The 20,922-nt window shown below is 42.3% G+C and overlaps 1 protein-coding gene across 1 annotated transcript; it reads left to right on the top strand.

Annotated features, from left to right (window-relative positions):
* Positions 1 to 10,874: 10,874 nt before the first annotated feature.
* LOC135498838 (uncharacterized) lies at positions 10,875 to 16,533 on the top strand. The gene is made up of 5 exons (XM_064789313.1): positions 10,875 to 10,917; positions 11,641 to 11,943; positions 12,142 to 12,258; positions 12,933 to 13,106; positions 15,173 to 16,533. The coding sequence occupies exons 2-5, from the start codon at positions 11,641 to 11,643 to the stop codon at positions 16,388 to 16,390; spliced, it is 1,812 nt and encodes a 603-aa protein (XP_064645383.1). The 5' UTR covers positions 10,875 to 10,917; the 3' UTR covers positions 16,391 to 16,533.
* The last annotated feature ends 4,389 nt before the right edge of the window (positions 16,534 to 20,922 follow it).

Raw genomic sequence — 20,922 nt, 5'->3', positions numbered from 1 at the left:
TCTAATGGCATGTCCAAGACAGGAACGCTCGGAGCTTTAGGAGTTTGCCTTCGTGGGGTCTTTTTGTCTCGTGTTGTTTTTGTTGAGGATGCGGCTTTTCTCTTAGTTTTAGTCTTGCCTGATTTTGCCTCTAAGTCATTGTTTTCGCGCAATTGATGCTCTGACGGGAGGCGCTTTGTAGTTTTAATCTTTTCCGATTTTGTCGTTAAATTGTTTTCGCGGAATTGATGCTCTGACGGGGGGGGGGGTTGTACAGAATGAAGGTAGGTTTGGTGAAGTCGGAACACCTGTCAGGCACCACCGTTGAGAACGCCAATGCTGATGTACTGCCGCCGTTGAGAATAGGCGCATCAGATTTGTCGACTTGATGTTGATTGAATGCGGGCTCCATTAAGAAGCTGTCAAGACTGAGATCAAAGGCCGCATCCCCTGTATTAAAGTTGAAAGGGTTCGTATCAATTACAGGATTAGGGCTTGCCTGTAACAGAGGTGCTTTTGGAAATTTCTGCAGAAGCGACGGACAACGGTGGTATAGGTCAATGCAGCATATGTACAAATCAGCACTTTTGACGTCCGGCCAGCAAAAATTAGTCATTGCATCGAAACAAAAGCCCTCTTTTTCGTCAGTTAACACCAGGCGAAATAGATGTTCATTAACTAGGCTTAGCCATTTTTTAACAAAAGCTCGATCGTCTAGCATCCTGTTGTTGGCCGACAGAACTGGTCGAACATGTTTATAATAATTACCAACGCTAACATTGGCACAAATCATTTGTTTGACAAATTTGTTTTCAAATTGAAAGCGATCCAAAACGCCAAACATGTGTGGTGTTTCAAAACAGGGGAGCATCCCTAAACATTTTATAATCTGTACAGTGCATTCCTCTTCCGTACCATTACTCACGTTCACAAAAAACTCGATCTCGCATCCCCTATAAGATTCAACATTGGGCAAGATTAAACCGCCCTCCAAAGTACTGCAAAATATGCACTGCGTCTGTTTAAGTTCATGAAAGAGATAGGAGACAAAGTCGGACCAGGATCTTAGGCTTAAGGAATTAATACCTCGCTGTCGGTCATTGGTTGTATAATCAAGACCGCTCGGGTAGACCGAAAATTACGTCCAAAACCCTCGGCGAAGCGCCTCGGGTTTTGGACTGCATTTTCGGTCTACCCGAGCGGTCTTGATTATACAACCAATGACCGACAGCGAGGTATTAATTTCTATTCTAAAAGGTTTCAAAATTAAACAAATTAAATACGATTTGAAAGGTATATATGTTCCGTTTTTGTCAAAGAATGATCCAGCCTGGTGTTCGGAACTCCGCCATATTGTTGCTTGTGAAGATGACGTCACGCAGCAAGGGAATTCCCAGTCTGCTAGCTCGATTTCTACCATTTCCTCGTCTTTGACCTCTTCTGAATCCTGACTGACGACCTCGAAAGAGTCCTCGGGTATCCTCCCTACTTCACAAATCCCAATATCGGGGAATACTTCAAAATCTCGTGTTCTTGACATTGTTTTGTGGGGCTGAGTCGTTGCTTCTTGGTGAAAATAATTCGTCTGCTAAAATTCAGAATTTTATACCTACCCAGGCGGTCATTGGTTACGATACCAAGACCGCTCCGATCAAAACGAGGCGTAATGTATTTTGTATTAGAAACAATGATATACTGTGACTAAGGCCTTTTAGAATCTCAATCCTTTCGTTTAACAAGTGGTAATCTACGTCATCTTGAAATGCATTTGCCGCTGTCATCTTATTGCATAAATTGTACAGACATTTTTTGTCAAATGATAGGTCATTGCCTATGGAATCCATTCTTCGACCTCCTTTATCGTAAATAATATTGCAAATGTAATAAATACGGTCAATTTACACTATTTGACCAGGCTCTGTGACGTTGTAAAGTACGTCAAATCAAAAACCCGGATAATATGTCAGCAACAGAAATAACTTTGAAAAATCTTTAAATCCCGGCTGGAGTTTTAATCGAGTATTATATATTGTTGTTAATTTAGCTTTGTTCGTGTCGAGAAATTGGCAGAATTAAACTAGTTTCTGCTGAGCCACAGCCAGCACAGTCAAATTCGGTGCAACAGCAATTAACTTTGCGCCATTAGTCTGGTGACACGTTCGAAGAGTTATTCTTCGCCCGGTGACTCTGTCGATAAATCGTAGGCCAGGGTTACCGTAAATTTAGTCAACTCTTGACGAGCTTAATTTAATTTATGGCTTTGTACATCTACCAGAGTCAAATCCGTCTTCTACTAACATTTTTAGCTCAGCTGACAAAGTCAGCGGAGCTAGTCAAATAGCTATTCGATTGGTGTCCGTCCTTCCATCCAGCCATGTTGGGCATTTTGTAACCATAGAACTGCGGCACTTCAAATATGGTTTTGTATGTTAACAGCGCAGGAAAGGATGCTTACAGAAAAGAAAATGTGCGATTCGACTCACATTCAGCTCCCCAGGTGGCAAAATGCGTAATTGAATAAACCATTTTTTGCCGCTCTATTCTTGCAGATAAAAGCTTGAAATAAACTTGAAGAGGTCTTCATGATATAGAAGTTTTCATATAAAATAGATTAGTGTCGATTTATATCACCAGTTGGCGGTAGTGAGCAAAACTGTTGTTTGACCCCGGATGACCCCGCTTTAAATTTCCCGCCGAGATTACCTGGAGAACTATCATCAAGAAAATGGCGGCGACCTTTTTATTTCTACCGGAGCGATGATTTGCAAGTGACAAATTTTCTTATTTAAGCCTTTACGGAAATGTATTTTGGTACGAAACTTCACACGTTTATAGAAAAGATCAACGAGAATGTGTTCAAATGCCCTCATAACGATGAGTTCAACGAAATTTGGTCAAAACAACCTTCGAATGGAGTAAACTTTCTTTGCGAAATTGAAGCGACGACCTCATTATTTATCGTAATTTATGCAGATCTGAGTCCAGCTGATGGGTGATGTTCTGATTTGTGTTCAAACTATTGGAAACTTCGGAAATTAGTTCTATTAATTCTACTATTCTGCAGGAGTATATTATAGCCATTGACAGCTAAAAGCACGAAAACTTTGTTGTTGATCGTCGGGGCGGATTGATATGTGGTTGTGCGTCCAAGGCGATTAGGTCATTCAGTTAGTTTGAGAAAGATCATGATCATAAAGATGCGTGTTGTGTTATCATAACCGGAAAATAAGTTGAAGTTATCATTAGTACTACGATTCTTACATGAGTAAAAAGTAGACGTTTTAAGCAACACAATAATGTTACTCCCGTAAAAAAACTGTCAATTCTCCTTACCACAGAAGCCAAGCCATCGCTGTTATAGTGTTAAGTTATGCAGGGGCTTAATCAATTACCTGCACTCCCTGTGGGGTGAATAACATTACCTTTTGAACAGCTGGCTGTAGGGGGATGATTGGAACAGCCGGTATACCTGCTGACCTGCTGAACCCAGCTTAATGTTATTTTCAATCCACGATTGCAGGTCACCTGATGTTCTAGATTTCGCGGGAAATGAAATTGTAAACAAACGCATGTGTGCCTTGCATGTGTGCAGTTCAAATGCAAACAAAAATGTATTTTTGGTACTTTTGGTTGCTGGACTTGGGTTTTCCCGCAGTTAGGAGCTGGGGTCAAATTGGTGGTCAATTGTTTATGGGTGCTGTTTTAGTCAGAGGTAGCCCTTGATTATGAAATGAAGGGATTTTCAAATTAAGGTGACCATGGTCTTTTTATGTGCTCACCACAGCTTTCATTTTCAATACTTGATGGATATGAAGAGGCGTGCGGAACCTGACATGGCCTTACCAAGGAGCTCCTCACGGTGCTGAACTTCTAGCTTGTCTGTCGACTAAGTGCCTTTTTGACCGAGACCGTGGCATTGCTACATGTAGGAGGAGCACGCATTTTAAATTTATAGTAGTGATAGTACAGTTGGTTCGAGCCATTTGGATGCCGACATGTGAAGGCCTAGCTGGGTTCTCCTTCTTCTCCGTATAAAAAGGGGCATATTGCTGACTAAGGAACAAGGCATATTGACATTGCCTCATCATCTCTATCGGACCAATTGATATACTTTTATATGCACGCATACATCACGCCATTTCAGGGTCTGAGTCTGTGGACAATTGGTTTGATTAATTTGTCTCTTCGATATTGCTCCTTTATTGCATTAGATTTTCATCGCAATTCAATCTATTCAAGATGTAGCCAATTTAAACCTGTCTGCGCCAAGGATAGATCGACTCACTAGGGATACGCAGTAGAGCACAAATATTGTCATGAAAAATGACCCTTTGTATTGTAAATTCCAACCACCTGCAGGACAGGTCAATTTCTCTCAATAAAATTAATTTTGTTGACTCCTGTAACCTTACCTTATTAAAAAAAAGACAGTGGTGTTAGTCCCAAACTGGTCATTTCTATTTATTTTGACCTCTGTTAAATCAGGATACCTCTCAATTACAGACAGAATTTGTATCCTTGTGCTGTACAACCCAGCCTGGACATACCGCAGTTGTCCATGGAGAAGTCTCATCCTCTCTGACACTTCTTTTCTGTAAAGCTACCGATACAACATACTGAACTAGGGATATATTCCGTTGCCTCCTGTAATATTTGCATACCATGGCTGATTAGTTTAATCATATTTCATCCAGCTGGCAGCTCTGCATTGGAAATTTTAGTGGTATAACGTGTTCTCTTGACCTTCAAACAGTAGTAAAAAGCCGATATTTACTACTTTACACCCTCAGTCCTATGTTATTAGGTCATCCAGCTGAGCGCCAGGCCCTTGGGCCTCTTGTTAATGCTAAAGCCAGTATGTATGATGACTTTGCAAAAACGATTCTAATGAATAAGTTGAAGCCACCAACAAAGTTACTTGTATTTGTTCAATGCTGGGCCGTAGGCGAAACTTGATTGATCGCGGTGGTCTCAGATTCAGACTACCTTGGTGCCAGCGTAACGCTGGTTTGAGTATGTCAAATGATAGTTGATGGAAATATCATACCCAGTCAATGAACAATAATACACATGTTTCGCCATGATAAAAATGGTGATATATGCTCTGCTCGAAACTCTGATGGTGAAATCGGGAGAGAATCGGGTTAAATATCCATTTTTAACTGTGTCAAATTTCGAATGAATTAGCAGCCAATTGAAGTCTAAGAAAATTCTGCGTTTCTGCTTTATAAATTTCGCTCGATCGTACCGATTTAGATAGGCGCAAGACGCAGACCAACCCTACAGAGGAATATATTCCTTTCTTAATGACATGTCACATGACGAACTATGAATTACTGACACAAGGTCGGGATTTAAGGCTCATAGTGATAACTATTTTTCCCGCGACGTCAGCTTGATTACTCACTCTCTCAGTTCGCATAGTCAGTAAATCGAGTGCGACTTGGCAACGATGACTTGCCATTGCCGACGCTTGGAGAATGTTGTCTTATAAATAGCTGGGTGACGTTGGCGTGCACTAACGTGTAGCGGGAAAAGTCTTTCGCGCCAGGACTTGCGCGTATAACGTGTTTTTCTACAATCTAAGAGCTGAAACAAAATTAGAAAAAGTTATATAAATTTCGTCCAGACCATACCGCCGATTTTGATAGGCGCAAAGATACAGAATATTACTGCAATATCATTCTCTCATAGTCTAATTGCCTGTAGACACGTGGCCAGATCATCCTAGTCAGGCGACGCGCTTTTTTCAGCTCACGTACGTAGTGCGCCTTCATCATCGTCTGAGAGTAAAGTAGAGTCTGTAGGAAAGTGAAAATACAAATATGCCGAGTCGGACTTAAATTCCTTCTTGCGTATCATAAGTGTGCGGATATAATGCTCATAATTTCTCTTGCTCGTTAATTTAAGACAGTGATAATTATTTCGGGCATACTCTATACTTTTCGCCAGGCAGCCATAGCAAAATTGTAGGCGGATGACTAACGGGTATCGTTGGGTTTAGTCTCCTTGTGACTTTATAAACATATTGACCTTTAACGGGAAGATAAATTTCGCCGAATGGCCCACGAGAAACGATGTCAGCTTTATTAAGCTCAAGCACATCAACTGAGTTCCGTATGGAATATTATTACAGCATATAGCAATCTAGCATTCGTAGAGAGATTTACATCTTGTCCATCTAAGCACGTTGTAGGCTAAAATAATTTTTTGGGAATTAAAATACCTGTTAGAATGATTATATATTTATATGTACTGATCATGAAAGCAATAACATCGTGATATGAACACAGTAAACTGAAGATGCTATCTGCGTGGCGAATAGGCGTATGTGCCGTGACATTAGAGAATTCAACGCGTTCCGGAATGTCACGTTAACTCATTACAGCAGTTGCTAGTTTTATCAGCCTCCATGAGATGGCGTGAGCATCTGACTATCGACTATCTAATCTATCAGCCTCCCTCTTCCATCCCTTTAAAAAGGCTGGAATTTCACCAAACTTTAATGTTTTATACTTAGCTATATAATCGTTTTTTCTGTAAAATAGGGTACTGTTAATATTATAACCGATTTTCAAGAATAAAATCATATTAAAACAATTCAAATAACTTGTGACAACACTGACCAGCTAGACAAGAAACTCCACCCAATAGTTTAATCCATGACCAGGCCACAACCATGGTTGCCAGCAAGTACAAGAAAAAAGGCTGACAATAAAAGTAGTCTACAACCAGGCGCCTTTTCCCGAAGTCAGGTGGACGCAGTATTCGAACACAAACCCAATGGCAAAACTCGACGCCATAAAACTGAAACAGCTGAGTAGTTATGAGTGCTTCCCCCCCCCCCCTCCCCCGTGTCATTGCAAATGAAACCCCCTGAAATCTCTCTAAAATACTTTATCCGTAATGTGATGACTACATGTAATAGCAGATGCTTACGCCATCTAATGGAGGCTGACGAAACTAGCAACTTCTGTAATGAGTTAACGTGACATACCGGAACGCGTTGAATTCTCTAATGTCACGGCACAGGCATATGTTTCATCCGACGAGCTTATAATGCTTGTAGAACGATTTAAATATATGAAGCATGTTGGCCCGTGTACGAGACATAGCATGGTGATGTGAACCAGTATACTGAAGATGTTATCTGCGCGGCATATATTCGTATGTCTCCATGTCACGAACTATAATGCTTTTAGAAAGATGAAACTATCTTTCAAGCATGTTAGCCCGTGTACGAGGTCGTAATTACACAATTGAGACATGGCGTTCATGTAACAATCACGAATAATGTTTCATCTCCCCTAAGAAGACATGCATTGTGTTACCGCCGCGGCTGTCTTTGCTGTTCCTCAAGGCGGCCACGGAGTTGGTCTTCCTTCTTAAGCAACTAGACATTTTTTGACGACGAGGATTTCGCATTCCTCCCTGTTATTGAGTTCATTTGACAGGCAGATAGCCTCCTGCAGTGCCGTTTAATATTTTGTTGATGGACAATGGCACCAAGGTTTAGTAAGTGTCTAAATTTATATGTTTATAACCCAACAAGGGTGCCTTTTGACCCATTTTATGGCGATGCCTCGTAATTTCCTCGGACGCCATTATTTAGTGTAGGCGGGTTCGACCCTCTCGTCTGATGTAAATTCCCATGATATTACTGTTGCTGCTGTGTCAGCTTGGTCGATTTTAGACCTATTGTGTAGATGTGTACCCGTTGTGGGTCGCAATTCTGCTGTTATCACCTTAAAATGGTGTCTTTTGGGTGTTCTTGGGCACAGCTCACATTGGTGTCATTTCCGACAATCCTTACTGTCCCCACCATGTGCTTTGGTTAGTGTCTTGTGGTGTTCGAAGGTGGCAGCACCTCCCGATACGTCTGGGACAGTGTCTTCCAGGTTGTGACTTGGATGTGCCCTATATTTTGTCTGTACGATAACCGTCAATGTTTTCTTTGTTAAATTTAAGGCTTTAGCTTATACCTGGTTATCTTTGTATCTTTTCAGTGAACCCTTCCCTTTCCTTTCCTTCTCCCATACCATCTTTATCGATCAAGAATAAACACGTTTAAAAGGAGTACATATCTTGGTATCCAGTCCATCACGTCGACAACACTGAATATTTCCTGTGGGTTTAAACGGCGCCCACACATTGCCCGGCATTTGTTCACTTGCCCGGCCTTAATTTCACTCAATCGCTCGCCGTTGCGACAATTGGACCTGCTGATCGGAGCGAAGTTTTAGTCACATTTATGCACATTTTGATGTAAAAATCTCGTTATTGCATCGCCGGCGTGAATTCGCAAAACCTACTACCAGTATATGTAGCATGCCGCTACTCACAAAGATGTATTTTTCAAATACCTAGGGCCAATCATGATACAAAGGCACAAGTACATATAATGAGTGCGCCCGGGGTTGGATGCATCGATATTATTGAGAGATAGGCCTAACCATGAATTGAACATCACTTTTTTTCGCGTAAACGAATCATATTTTTCCCCTGAAACTGTAAGCGTAATATTTTATGTTTTATATTCTCAACATCGCATTTCAATTTCTATGGCTACTGTTTTCCCTGCGGCAAAATTTTCATATTGCTGATCGACTAATGAAGAAGTATGGCTTGTATTTCAACCTAACCGTTAAAAACAATTTGTACTTGGGAAGTGAAGCCGCGAAAACAAAGAAAAAATATTTTGACAGATATTAATTGTGTTGTATACATGTCTTGAATTAGTTATTGTCAACATGCTCGTCTCACATATTTTTGTTGGTACGGATTATTTCTCAGCCTGTCAAGTCTGATTTGTCATGCTTGTGAGGTGTATTAGTAAGAGTGATATTTAGTACTCTCTGGTCGATAACATTGTAGACTGTGCATTTTGGTGGATAATACAGGCGTTATGATGCAGGTATGATGCGATATTTCAGAGAGTATATTTTGGCGTTTATCAGGCGGGCATCAGGTTTGTGAGAAGTACCACGTTCTGTGAGCAGCAGAACATGATATTTCTCAAATTTCCCAATGTACGTATAAAAGGCGAGTGTTATCAACATTTAAGTGCATTGATTTAATTACGTACATGCGGCTTTCCGTGATCTGATCATCAGGGGTTGATCGATGCCTGGTAAGTTTTCATGTTCAGATGAGGGATTGATAGGTAGACAGACCCAATTGAAGTAAATTGAAAATTCGTCTCATAACGTAAAAAGGACGGCCTATATCCCGCTTGAGATCCCGCGGTACCATATACATATAATGGGACTCCTCGATCGCTCTTCCATAATGGAATCTGACAATGACAAAATCGCAACGCGTCAGGCAATGGCCGTTTTCAAAATGCATCTCGCCAAGTTGAGCGACTTAGTGCAAATGATAATGTGGCGTTCCGGAGCTGCCGTGAGATGACGCGGCATTTATAGGAGTGCCATTTTGATATAATTCAACACAATGGCTTACAATACTTTATTGTAATGCGAAAATCATCGCATCTGCGGAAATTTAATCCGCTTTTTACGAAGTTTATTGAAAACAATGAAAAATCGATGTGGCAAATGGTAATAGTGAAATTGATGCGATGAAGTGCTTTCACTCTATCCAACCATGTATACGCATACATGCACACTACGAAAATACATATAAACAAAATGGCGATTTAATACCAAAGCCTGAGCGCACAGCAAGACCCTCAATTCAATTCAATTCAATTTTCAATTCAATTTATTCTCCACTTTTAAAAAAAGTACAGAGAAGAAAAACCTAACAGTAATTATACATGTAATTATGCATGATGGTACAGGGTCAAGGGTGGACACAAGGTAAATGAATCACAGATATGGGCTAAGCTAGATTAAACAATATGCGACACGCCAAGAGGAATTTGGCTAGTTTTACATGATTTTTACTTTGAAACAAACTTTTTATTTTTATTACATTTGGTCGAGAACTGGTTTGCATGTATCACTCTATTGGCCTCACAGTAAGAATACAACCTTTTATTCAAAATACTTGTGAACACTATGCAACTTAAAATAGTGATGCCCCTGTAGTTAGTGGCGTCCTTTCCTTAGGGTCTCTACGCTCTTGGGTCGGCTGCTCCCTCTTTATCAATAGCTGCGCTTACACCACGAAATATTGGTGGACCAATTGCACTTACACCACCACATTGCCGCGACAAATTGGTTCGGCAATCCATTGCCGATACAAATTGCCGAGCGAATTTGTCCCACCAAGCTTGATGGTCCAAATTCGCCCGGCTTGTTAAAAGCTCGGCTTTGTCGTGGTGTACGCGCAAATGGATCGGCAATTAGCTAGTTAGATGGTTCGGCTCCAGGCGGCGCTTTCGAAATGCGCATGCAATTTATTGTTTGCCCGCCATCTGTAGCCGGATTTTATAACTAGCTGCAGCGCTGGTGTAAGCGCTTGGTGGATTTTCGATGGTGCGGCATTGGTTCCCGAACCAAGATTGGTGGTCCATTTTCAGGTGGTGTAAGTGCGGCTTATATTTACATTTTCCTGATTATACAAAAGGTGGTTTTGATTCACGTGACCATGAAAATGTACAGAAACGGGTGAATGCACGTCAGAGAAAAGTGGATCAAATGGTTCGATTGAAAAGTCTTCTATCGATTGACTAAGGGGCACCGAAGTGAATACACAATCTACCACCGAGCCAAGTTTACAGGTCAAAGCGCCCACACCTATATCTTGTCCGTAACGGCCGTTCAAGATAACAAGATTAGAATTTTTACACAACTGCATAGTTATTCAAATTATGTTGATCCATGGACGCCCGTGGTGGGATACCTTCCACACCATAAGCGTCTTCTATTGTCGAGCGTAGTATAAATTGAGCTCCCGGGCCAAGGAGAGACCACTTCGTATTTCGCTTTCGTCGCACTCGGACCGGGCTTTATTCCTTTGGTATTCTTCGGTGTAAGTAGAATTTCTGCCGCTTTTGTGCTCTCGATTTCCTTTGTCCGTATTTCGGCTACGCCTACTGTGTAGTCTCCGCTTTGTGGCCTATGTGCTCTGGCCTCTACTATGCTTCTGTGCTTTCGGATCTTGCTTCTCTTGGATTTGGTGTTCGTCTTTTCCCGTATTTCTCGTTTATGTCTATGTTTTATATGTTCTGTTTGTCTCTGCTTAAATTGTTGGTCCGTGGGTATCAACAAGCCCGTAAGGGTGCAATGTGTAAAGCTTAAATTGTTGGTCCGTAGGTATCAACAAGCCCGTAGGGGTGCAATGTGTAAAGCTTAAATTGTTGGTCCGTGGGTATCAACAAGCCCGTAGGGGTGCAATGTGTAAAGCTTAAATTGTTGGTCCGTGGGTACCAGCAAGCCCGTAGGGGTGCAATGTGTAAGCTTGAGTTGTTGGTCCGTTGGTATCAACGGGCCTGTTGGGGTACGCTGTGTAAAGCTCAAATTGTAGTTCCGTAGGTATCGGCAGGCCCGTGGGGGTGCAGTGTGGCTTGCATAGTTGTTGCCCATGGGGGTGCCATGTATGGAAGTATAGTTCGTGGATGCTCTATCGGCGCGTGGGGTATAAACGTGTCAAAGTTTGTGTAAGCCATATGCGGCTCCAGTATAGCAGAGTGCGGTTGTTGAGTGCTCAAATATCAGGGGTTTGTTTTGTAATGTATTATTTCTTGTGTTGCAGATGGTTCAGCCGACTACCCTAAAGAAAAAGCATTCCCTGGTGGGGAAAAGTTTGCTGCCGCTGTTCGCACGGTTCAATGGTAGCCCTGATGAGCCCAGAGAGTTGGCTAGGATGGACAAGGATCAACCTTTGGAGAATCTGGATTCCGATGGTATCGCCACAGCCTTCAAGAAACTCACCGGAGAAAACATCGGAGACGTCCTTGCCGCCCTCGGCAAACAAAGTGGAGCTGGAGTGGCTTTATTGCACCATGCAATTGTGCTAGCGAACGAAATCGGCCAGCCAGTAGGGCAGCCCCTTAGGGTAAGTCAATAGCTTCAGTCCTATCGGTTGTGCGGTTAAAGTGGGTGATTATCTGTCGGCTATGTTCATGGTCTCTGGAAATGGTTATGTGAGCATGTGGTATAAGATGCGGCTGGTGTGCTCTGGGTGGTATGATTTCGGATGGGTAGAATGTTATGTTTCGGTGCTTGTGTTATAACAATGGTTTTGCTATTTCAGGACCCGCCCATCACTCCACCGGGTGTTTCGGATGATGTAAGTGAGCCACCGAGGAAGGTGCAGAGGATAGCGTGCCAGGCGACCGTAGCTGATCCAGTGCAGAAGGCAAAGGCGAAGGTGAGGTCCTTGGCATTACATGAAGAGCCCAATGAGTCGTTGATGTTGCTGTACCTGGAGGATTTAGCGGCGGCTGCTACTTCTGTTTCGCATAAGGACATGGAGTTGTTCGACGATTTATATCGTCAGGCAAGGCGTTACCAAGGAAAGGTGGACATGGCTAATGTTATCTTGACGGTGTTGGGTGGTGGTACGGGTGAGCTTATCACCAAGGCCATTAGTAAGTCGCTAAAAAAGGTAGTCGAACCGAAGCCGATTGAAACCGTGAAACCTGAAGAGAGCCCAAACCCAAGCCCGTCCATTCAACATAGGTCACCTTTAACGGATTTGTATAGCCAGGTTGCTGCGGTTGCATCTTTGCAGCAGATGATGAATCCGCTCTTTGATTCATATAGGGGTGGGGCGTCAAGAGGTGCCCGGCGCGGCAGGGGTAGGGGAACGGATTCCTCTCCTCCAAATAATTATCAATGTTATTTTTGTAACTCACCAGATCATTTTTATCGTGATTGCGATAAAATGAAAGAGGCATCGAAGATGGCAAAAACGAAGTAGGTCCCCTCCCGGAGCATTCTGCTCTAGTGGAGATTTACATCTTCACGTGGGTGGGGGGCCGGGCTTCGCGTCCGTCGGATTTGTCTGCTGCGACTTTTAAGCTACTGCTCTCTTTGTTTTAGGGCATGGACATTTTGGGTTACGAAATCCAGGATTGGGAATTCCAGATTCCGTTTGATCCGCAGAGAGCAGTAGCATCCAAGCATCTGTCGCCGCAGTGGACAACTCTGGATGGGCGTGAACCTCGGCTTTCCACCCACCAATGCCCGGATTTTGAAAGCGTTATAAATGACGGTGTATGTTTTGATTTGAACGAGCTGCCACTACGAAACCCTGATCATTTTGTAGCAGGTCAAGTTCATCAAAATTTAGATCAATGGCGGGAAGTCATTGGCCATGTTTCTGATACTTGTCCTGTTTCTAGACAAGTATTATCATGGCTAACAGACGGTGTTAATGTGGATGATTTTTTCAGGCCATTTAAGGGCAACTTTAAAGGTGAATCGTTTGACTCGGATACCCCGCCTTCTCGATACTACCCGAATTCCAACAGTTGTCAGCAGTTTGGGGAGTTTATAGCCTCGGAGCTTCAGCAGCGTGTTAAAACGGGGGCAATGGAATTAGTTGGTCGGGTGGGCGAGTGTCAATTACCATCCATCATCATGCCGCTTACTGTCGAGCCTACAAAACCACGGCTTTGCATAGACAACCGATACTTAAATTTATGGATTAAGGATTCTCCGTTTCAATTGGAAACGCTTAAACATGTTTATAGGCTAGTTGATGAAAATGCGAGAATGGTCTCAACGGATGAGAAATCCGGGTATGATCATGTTCTCCTGTCCCCTTCCAGTTCATCTTACTTTGGCGTACAGTTTGGGGGTTGGGGTTTTCCGCTGTAGATCTTTGCCGTTCGGGTGGAAGTCTTCCGCTTATATCTATCAAATGGTTGGGATGGTTGCAACAACGTATTTGCGCACATTTGGCATTCGCAATGCTCAGTATATCGATGATAGATTAGCCGTAGAGGCAGTGTTCTCTACTTCTAGCGTAAAGCATCTTCCAATAGAGGTAATTGCTTATGCTTTGTTGCAGCTATTAACGAGATTGGGTTACACATTTGCAATTCACAAGTGTAAGCTCGACTTTGGGACGTATCTCAAATATTTGGGGTTTATGGTTGATTCAGCTAGATTAGCTTATATTCTCCCGGACTATAAGAAAGTTAGCTTTGGGGCTTTGCGTGATTATATCCTGTCGTGCCAGCAGATCAATATCAAAACGTTGCAAAGATTTTCAGGCAAATGTGTGTCAATGTTGTTGGCAGTTCCAGCAGCTGCTCTCTACACTAGAGAAGTAAATGCGGCAATATCAATGGGCATAAAAAATAGTAGGGATGTTCAAGTTTCTGGCAAGTTACGCGCTGAAATAGAACATTGGAGATTTTTAGATTCGTGGGGTGGTTGTTTGAAGTGGCGTCGGGAGTCACATAAGCAGATTGTTCTCGCAACAGATGCATCGCTTTTCAAATACGGGGCGGTGGTCACAGAGGGTGAGCATGCGGGTTTGAGCTTTTCTGATTTCTGGGACAAGGATGATAAGCGGCCAATAATTTTAAAAGAAGCTGATGCTTTGTTAAAATCGTTGCAATCCATGCAGCCTGATTTGGTTGGCAAAAGAGTGGATATCTTGACGGATAATAAGCCGCTCATCTTTGCATGGAAAAACCAAGGTTCAAAATCTTCTCCTTTGAATGATTTGTTGAAGCTCATATTTCAATTCGTCTTTCAAAATAGTATAGATTTGAGGCTTTTCTATGTGCCATCTAAGCTCAACCCTGCAGATGCTCCATCTAGATCACTAAGTTCCGATGACATTACGCTCGCAGACGAGGTTTGGACCATTGTCCAAAAGGCATTTGGCCCGCACTCTGTTGATCTCATGGCGCTAGATTCCAACGCCATGTTGGATAATAATCGGTTGTCTCTGCGACATTTTACTCCTTCACCTTCGCCATTTTCATCTGGCATCAATGTTTTTGCTCAGAATGTGGCAAAGGGGGGCAACCCGTACGTTTTTCCACCAGATAATCTTGTATTATCTCTTTTGTCGTTCTTAGCTCAGCAAACAGTGTCTGCTTTGACTATGATTGTTTTGTTAACGCCGGAGGCTTCCATTGCTTTGCCAATCCTCCGTGCATACTCCGTGCATACTCTATCTCTAAGATATGCTTGGGTCAAAAAGGTCAAAAAAGAGTTATTAAGATTCCTTCAAAGCTGGGATATAAGCTTGATGGTGATGGTTTAAAATACCCTTTAATTGCCTATAGGCTTTCTTTTAAAAAGGGTAATTAATTTTTCAGATGGCGAGTCGGCGGCGTCTTTTGTCGGGCATCGATTTGCAGGGCATAAACAATCGTTTGGATATCTTGGATGAGCGACACTTGAACTCCGAAATGGTTAAAAGGAAAACGAGTGAGCAGCTTAGTTTGGAGCATTTTTTCTCATTGTTGCCTTTTCATGTCAATATTCAGTCTTGTACTCCTCAACATCTAAGGCGGTATTTGGTTTGGAGGGATGTGGATGGCAAAACAAAAGTTCATGATGTAAAGTGTCTGTTTTTGGGAGACAAATCGTTATCAACATGTCTTTGCCCGACAAGATTAGCCCATGGTACTCTTATAACCATTGTTCAAAGATTATCAAAAATATTTGAGGAAGAAGGCAGGGGGAAGGAATGGTGTACGAAATCGGAAACCGGAAATCCCGCAAAATCAAATGTCATAAAGCTGTACTTGAAGCAAATTTCGGAAGAGCAGGCTAAGGCCCAGATAGTTCCAAAACAGGCCAAGCCGTTATTTCTCTCTAAATTGGAGAAAATCTCTTCTTACATAGATAACCAGTTGTCTAGGCCAGATATCACTTTGCGTCAGCGTTTCGTTTTGTTTCGAGACCAGGCGTTCTTTAGGTTACAATTTTTTGCGGGTGACAGGGTTTCCGATTTATCGGGCGCTCCTAGTCAATCGGTTAGATATCTTGCTGATAACACTGGCATGGCTGTTTCGCATACATATACGAAAGTCATAAGAGGAGATGGGAGGTGTAACACCTTTGTTATCAAGAGATGTGATAACGCGGCTCTATGCCCCGTAAGCGCACAGGAGCGCTACTCAGCTTGGGCCAAAAGCGCTGGGGTAGATCTTTCGCTAGGTTACCTCTTTAGGCTAGTAAGTGACTCGGGTAAGGTATTAGATCAATGTGTCTCATATGCAGTGATGTATTCCCGCTTGTTGGAGTATTTGACGACGCTCAATATCTACGAGGGGGAGACACCTCATAGTCTCAGGTCGGGTTGTGCCATAACGTTGAAGTTGTCCGGGGCGGCTGACTCCAATTCCCAGACTATGAGGCATGTTGGTTGGTTCAAAGAATCTTCATGCAGTTATTACAGTCGTGAGGATTCTTTGAAAGAGCCGGCGCAGTTGGCTCAGAGGTTAGCTTCGTCACCAGCTTTGTCGGGAAAGATTGAATCTGATTACCAACGCTATGCAACATTTAACACTTTGAATCATGCAATCTAGGTGTCGTTTTGTTAATGTATTGGTCTTGGTTCTGATAATCCATTTCTGTCGAGTGTGTCCATAATTGTATCACTTTTAAGGTAGCGTTTGTAATTGATAAACTCTTGTCAAATGGGTTGAAGGTTTATATTTTCTGTAATTAAAGCGGATAGTATAAAAGTTTCTTCTTCAGTCTATGTAAGTTGTCGTTCCTGCCATCCCATGATACCATGAGCTTTGCCTGTGGACATCCATTTGCTGTTCATGGTTTTGGGTGTTGTGGGGTGATGGGTGATGGGGTGATGGGGTATTGGGGAAAAAGCTGGAATGGTGATATGGAATGTTTTCGGGAATCCATATCAGGTTGATATTCAGGTTTTCCTCCCAATACTTTCAGCGAGATAATGGAAGACGCTTAGGATGTGTTCACACCATAAGCGTCTTCTATTGTCGAGCGTAGTATAAATTGAGCTCCCGGGCCAAGGAGAGACCACTTCGTATTTCGCTTTCTAGGATCTCTGGGCAGAAGCTTTTGCCCCGTATTCTACGGGGATTGAGCGTATGGCCGTTGGGTGCCATGTTGGTCGCCTCGGCCCCAATTTTATTAGCTTACGTTGTCTTTTGGAACTTTGGGCTGTGGGGATCGGAGGATCCTTTTGCCCACCCCACCCCCCCTTTGCGGTCTTTTATTTTCTCGCCCCTGAGTATCAGGTTGATATTCAGGTTTTCCTCCCAATACTTTCAGCGAGATAATGGAAGACGCTTAGGATGTGTTCATACCGTTTCGTAACTCTCCGTATATGTCGGTTTCATTGGCATCATTTTCAAGTATGTCAAACTCGGATACAGTTGAAGTATAAGCATTAAAATCACCCAAAAAGATATAAGGAGAAAGAAATGTTGCCTTAGCTAAAAGCTCTTGTTCAATGCTATCAAATACTTCAATATTCGAATACCTTGAGGTCTCCGGGGGAATATAAACATTGGCAAGAATACAGTCCGTTTCAAGAATAACGCCATTCTTTACATGAAACCACTGGGGGTTCGAATCATCATGTTTAAGTGGTGTAATTTATTGACGCAAATAACTTCTAATACATACTGCTGTACCACCAGACCTGTAAGTGGAAAGTGTTTTCCTGTGGTTAGGGAAGCAATCAAAATCAATACCTGGAAAAATGTCCCTCAATGTCTCCGTATCAACCTCATCTCTCTTTGTTTCCTGGAATGCTAAAACGTCAAAGTTTTTGATACATTCAACGAAATCGTCATGTTGCAACCGATTTTTCAGTCCGCACACATTTACATGTATATTCAATATTTTAACACACTGTCCACCCTCGGCATCCTATTTGTTCGCCTCCATTTCTACTCCTTGTCGGTTTGGAGCATCACGCAGGCCAACACCCATTGCCTGAATACCATGGGCTGGTTCATCCGTTTTCGCTATCTTAACGCCACAGTTTTGTACCTTATCAAACGTGAATTTCCTGCCGTCGACATACAACACGTCTCTATTAAGGGACGCCCGCCTCCCATCCGCTTTAGCCTTTTTCAAGTATGGGAAAAGTATTTTCCGCCTGTCATTTACGATTTTAGGGAATTGTTCGTAAACTTGGTACCTCGTGTCCTTCAGGTTTCTGGTATTGCTCTTTACTTTGGACTTGTCCTTTAGAGAGCAGAACTTCACCACAATGTGCCGGGGTCCGCCCCGCCACCCCCTTCCGTACCTGTGCGCCACCTCGATGTTTACCTCATCACTTACACGCATTTCCTTACGAATGAAATTCTGTATCACTTCCTCGGTGTTTTCGCCACCAGTTTCCTCAATGTTTTTGAATAACAGGTTGTCATCATAGACCTACACTGCAAGTCTGTGATTTAGCTCTTTAGTGCCTCGTTGTCCTTACGCAGTTGTCTGATTTCATGGTTGGTCTCTTTCAGGCTGTCCTTTACACTATCAAAGCTTTCACTCACAAACTTCGTTGTCTTTTCATATTCTACAAGGGTTTTGTTCAGCCGTCCGAAATCAAGGGAAAGGTCCCACGTTTTTTGTTCGATTGAATCAAGTTTGCTGAACTTCGATTGTATATCGCTTAATTTTGCCTGAATATCCTCCAACCATTGATTGGACACCGTCGTGGTCATGTACGTCACGGATGGTTGAGCAGCTTGTTGTCCGGGCATTGCGGCAGGGCCTACTGGGCGCGGCATGGCATTCGGTGTCGAATGCACTGTACTTGTACATGATGTATGTGCTGGGGTACTGGTACGGATTTGGCCCAATGGCAAAACCTTACCGGCAGTATTCGCACGCGCTTTTTTCTTATCCGACTGTGCAGAATTTTGGCCTGGCATATTGTAGTCGAAAGACAACAAGTTCACTGTTATTTTGGTCAAGTTTGAGACACTTACTATCGGCTAAATCCGGAAAATGGGAGTTAAAATCGGAGCAGATTTTCAGTCCGAGTAACGCCGTCCGCCATCTTTGTTCCGCAACCAGCATAACACAAATACATGTACTCTGGAGTTGTTTAGCTTTTCTAGTGGAGCATAGAGTTGTCCTGCCGCATTCCGTTAGATTTTAGAAGCGCGGTCAGTCGGGCGTATTTTAGGTCGACCTCCTCCATTGTAAGTTGTACATGTATCCTTTGCCTAAAGAGGTTGCAGGGGCTTACTAGGAGTTTGACAACTGCTATTTTTAAAAAGGCTATTTTGAATATTGTGCGTTCACATTTGTCTGATCTGCTTATCATATTGTGATGTACCTCTCTCAAGCAATCCTTCAGATTATGCAATGGGAATTACTATTGCACAAATTCATTTATCGCCAAGAACATTCGCACTGAGAATATCTATTTGTTCAGGCCAATATTACAGCCAATTTACTTTCATATGGTGTAGGTGAGTGTGTGCATGATAACGTCGGGGCCAGGACTGGTCTTCTGGTTTTTTTCCCGACCTCTTCCGACCTGCCCCCGCCTGGAACACAACTGAGGTCTTTTCTTATATAAGCGACTACATGATGTTATGTCTTATGCGCTCGCGGGAACGGCAAGACAAACAGTTATTACGCTCAGCCGAACCTATCATGAGGCCCACATCTGCCCCCGCGGGCTTGGCCCCTCCACATGCAAAACATATTAACGTTTAAAAGTATCAAAAAGACACCAAATACACTAGAATGTCTCCTTAACCGAAAGAGCTATGCATTTCATGTTTCTACCTTTTATCGATAAATATGTTGTCTTAGAACAATGTCTGTTAGATAATCTTTTGAAAAAGCGGAAATGAAAAAAAAGTTATATTATTCAAAAATGTGAACTTTTTCTAATAAAAAATCATCCAATTTCAAAATTTCTTACAGCATCACGATCTCAAAACATTGTTAATCTCATTCCATTACAAAAATCAAGAAATATTAACATTACATTTTTCTTTAGTTTTTTGCATTTTCTCCCTAAATTTCTGCACCTCAGTTTTATGGGCTGAAGAATTCAGAGATATTCAGACACAAAATTATATACAGAAAATACAATGGAAACTGGCTTAAATTGTGTATTTCAGATAAAAAATTGGGATAAGTGCTTAATAAATATCAAAGAATATGAATCAACATAAAATATTGAAATCGGGTGATTTTTAAAAAACGTAGGAAAAAAATCATCTTTCAATTTTTATTTTCATACCCCCGTTTCCTTGTTCCCAAAAAGCATTGTTCTATGACCAAAATATCTATCGATAACTGGTAAAAACATGAAATGCGTGCCCTTGTGATTTGGGAGATATTCTTGTATTTGGTGATTTTTTACTTTTAAACAAGTGTACAAGTGGAGCGATGCAGTACTATTGTTGATGTGGAGAGAACTGACTGGTTTGGAGTAGAGATATGATGTATCTGGTCTCCCCACTCTCTGGTGTACAGATAGATTACGGGGTTTGAACGGCTTGCGATACAAACCAGACAGGAATTCAATTGAAGAAACTCATGTTACTCTTTTTTTGGCATTGAACCGAGTATCTGGCTGACCTCCATGAGAACGATGATGTGACCCACGTCGTGAGAGAGCTTTTCACTTCCTGCCAACGACTGGAGGAGAAGTTGGACTTCCTATTTCAACACCAAGGAATCGGTATTGATGAAACAATGGCCGGTGAAACATTATACTAACAACCGATGTAGTCGTCGCTGACACCCGATTTATTGTTGGAATGGAAATAGATGAACGTCTGACTGGTTAAATATGAAAATAAGAAGAGAAATAAATGAATTGCGTCATAGAACGCACATGCGTTGCTACCTTAAGAATTACGGAACTTGAGTGAATTAGAGGAGACGCCGTTTGAGGGACCGTTCACTGAACGCCCGTAAAGACCCAATAAATTGTGCAAACTGCGTAATTGTAACATAAAATAATGGGCTATAAGGACCGGACAAAAAATTTCAACTTACCGCGCTGTGGGATAAGTTTAGTTGTAGCGTCTGCATGACACCTTGGGCGCATATGTAATTTAATCAGGTTTACATGTTTTACGTATAAGAAATATGTTAT

This window comes from Lineus longissimus, chromosome 14 (genome assembly GCF_910592395.1).
Source record: "Lineus longissimus chromosome 14, tnLinLong1.2, whole genome shotgun sequence".
Taxonomy (NCBI): Eukaryota; Metazoa; Nemertea; class Pilidiophora; order Heteronemertea; family Lineidae; genus Lineus; species Lineus longissimus.
This window is presented reverse-complemented; position numbering and strand designations above follow the sequence as displayed.

What these genes read in the sequence shown, in the direction of transcription:
- LOC135498838 (XM_064789313.1), top strand. Translation starts at nt 11,641, where the DNA reads ATGGTTCAGCCGACTACCCTAAAGAAAAAGCATTCCCTGGTGGGGAAA. An exon ending in TGCAGAAGGCAAAGGCGAAG is followed by an intron (nt 12,259 to 12,932) that starts GTGAGGTCCTTG and finishes TCTTTGTTTTAG; the next exon opens with GGCATGGACATTTTGGGTTA. An exon ending in AAAGCGTTATAAATGACGGT is followed by an intron (nt 13,107 to 15,172) that starts GTATGTTTTGAT and finishes TTAATTTTTCAG; the next exon opens with ATGGCGAGTCGGCGGCGTCT.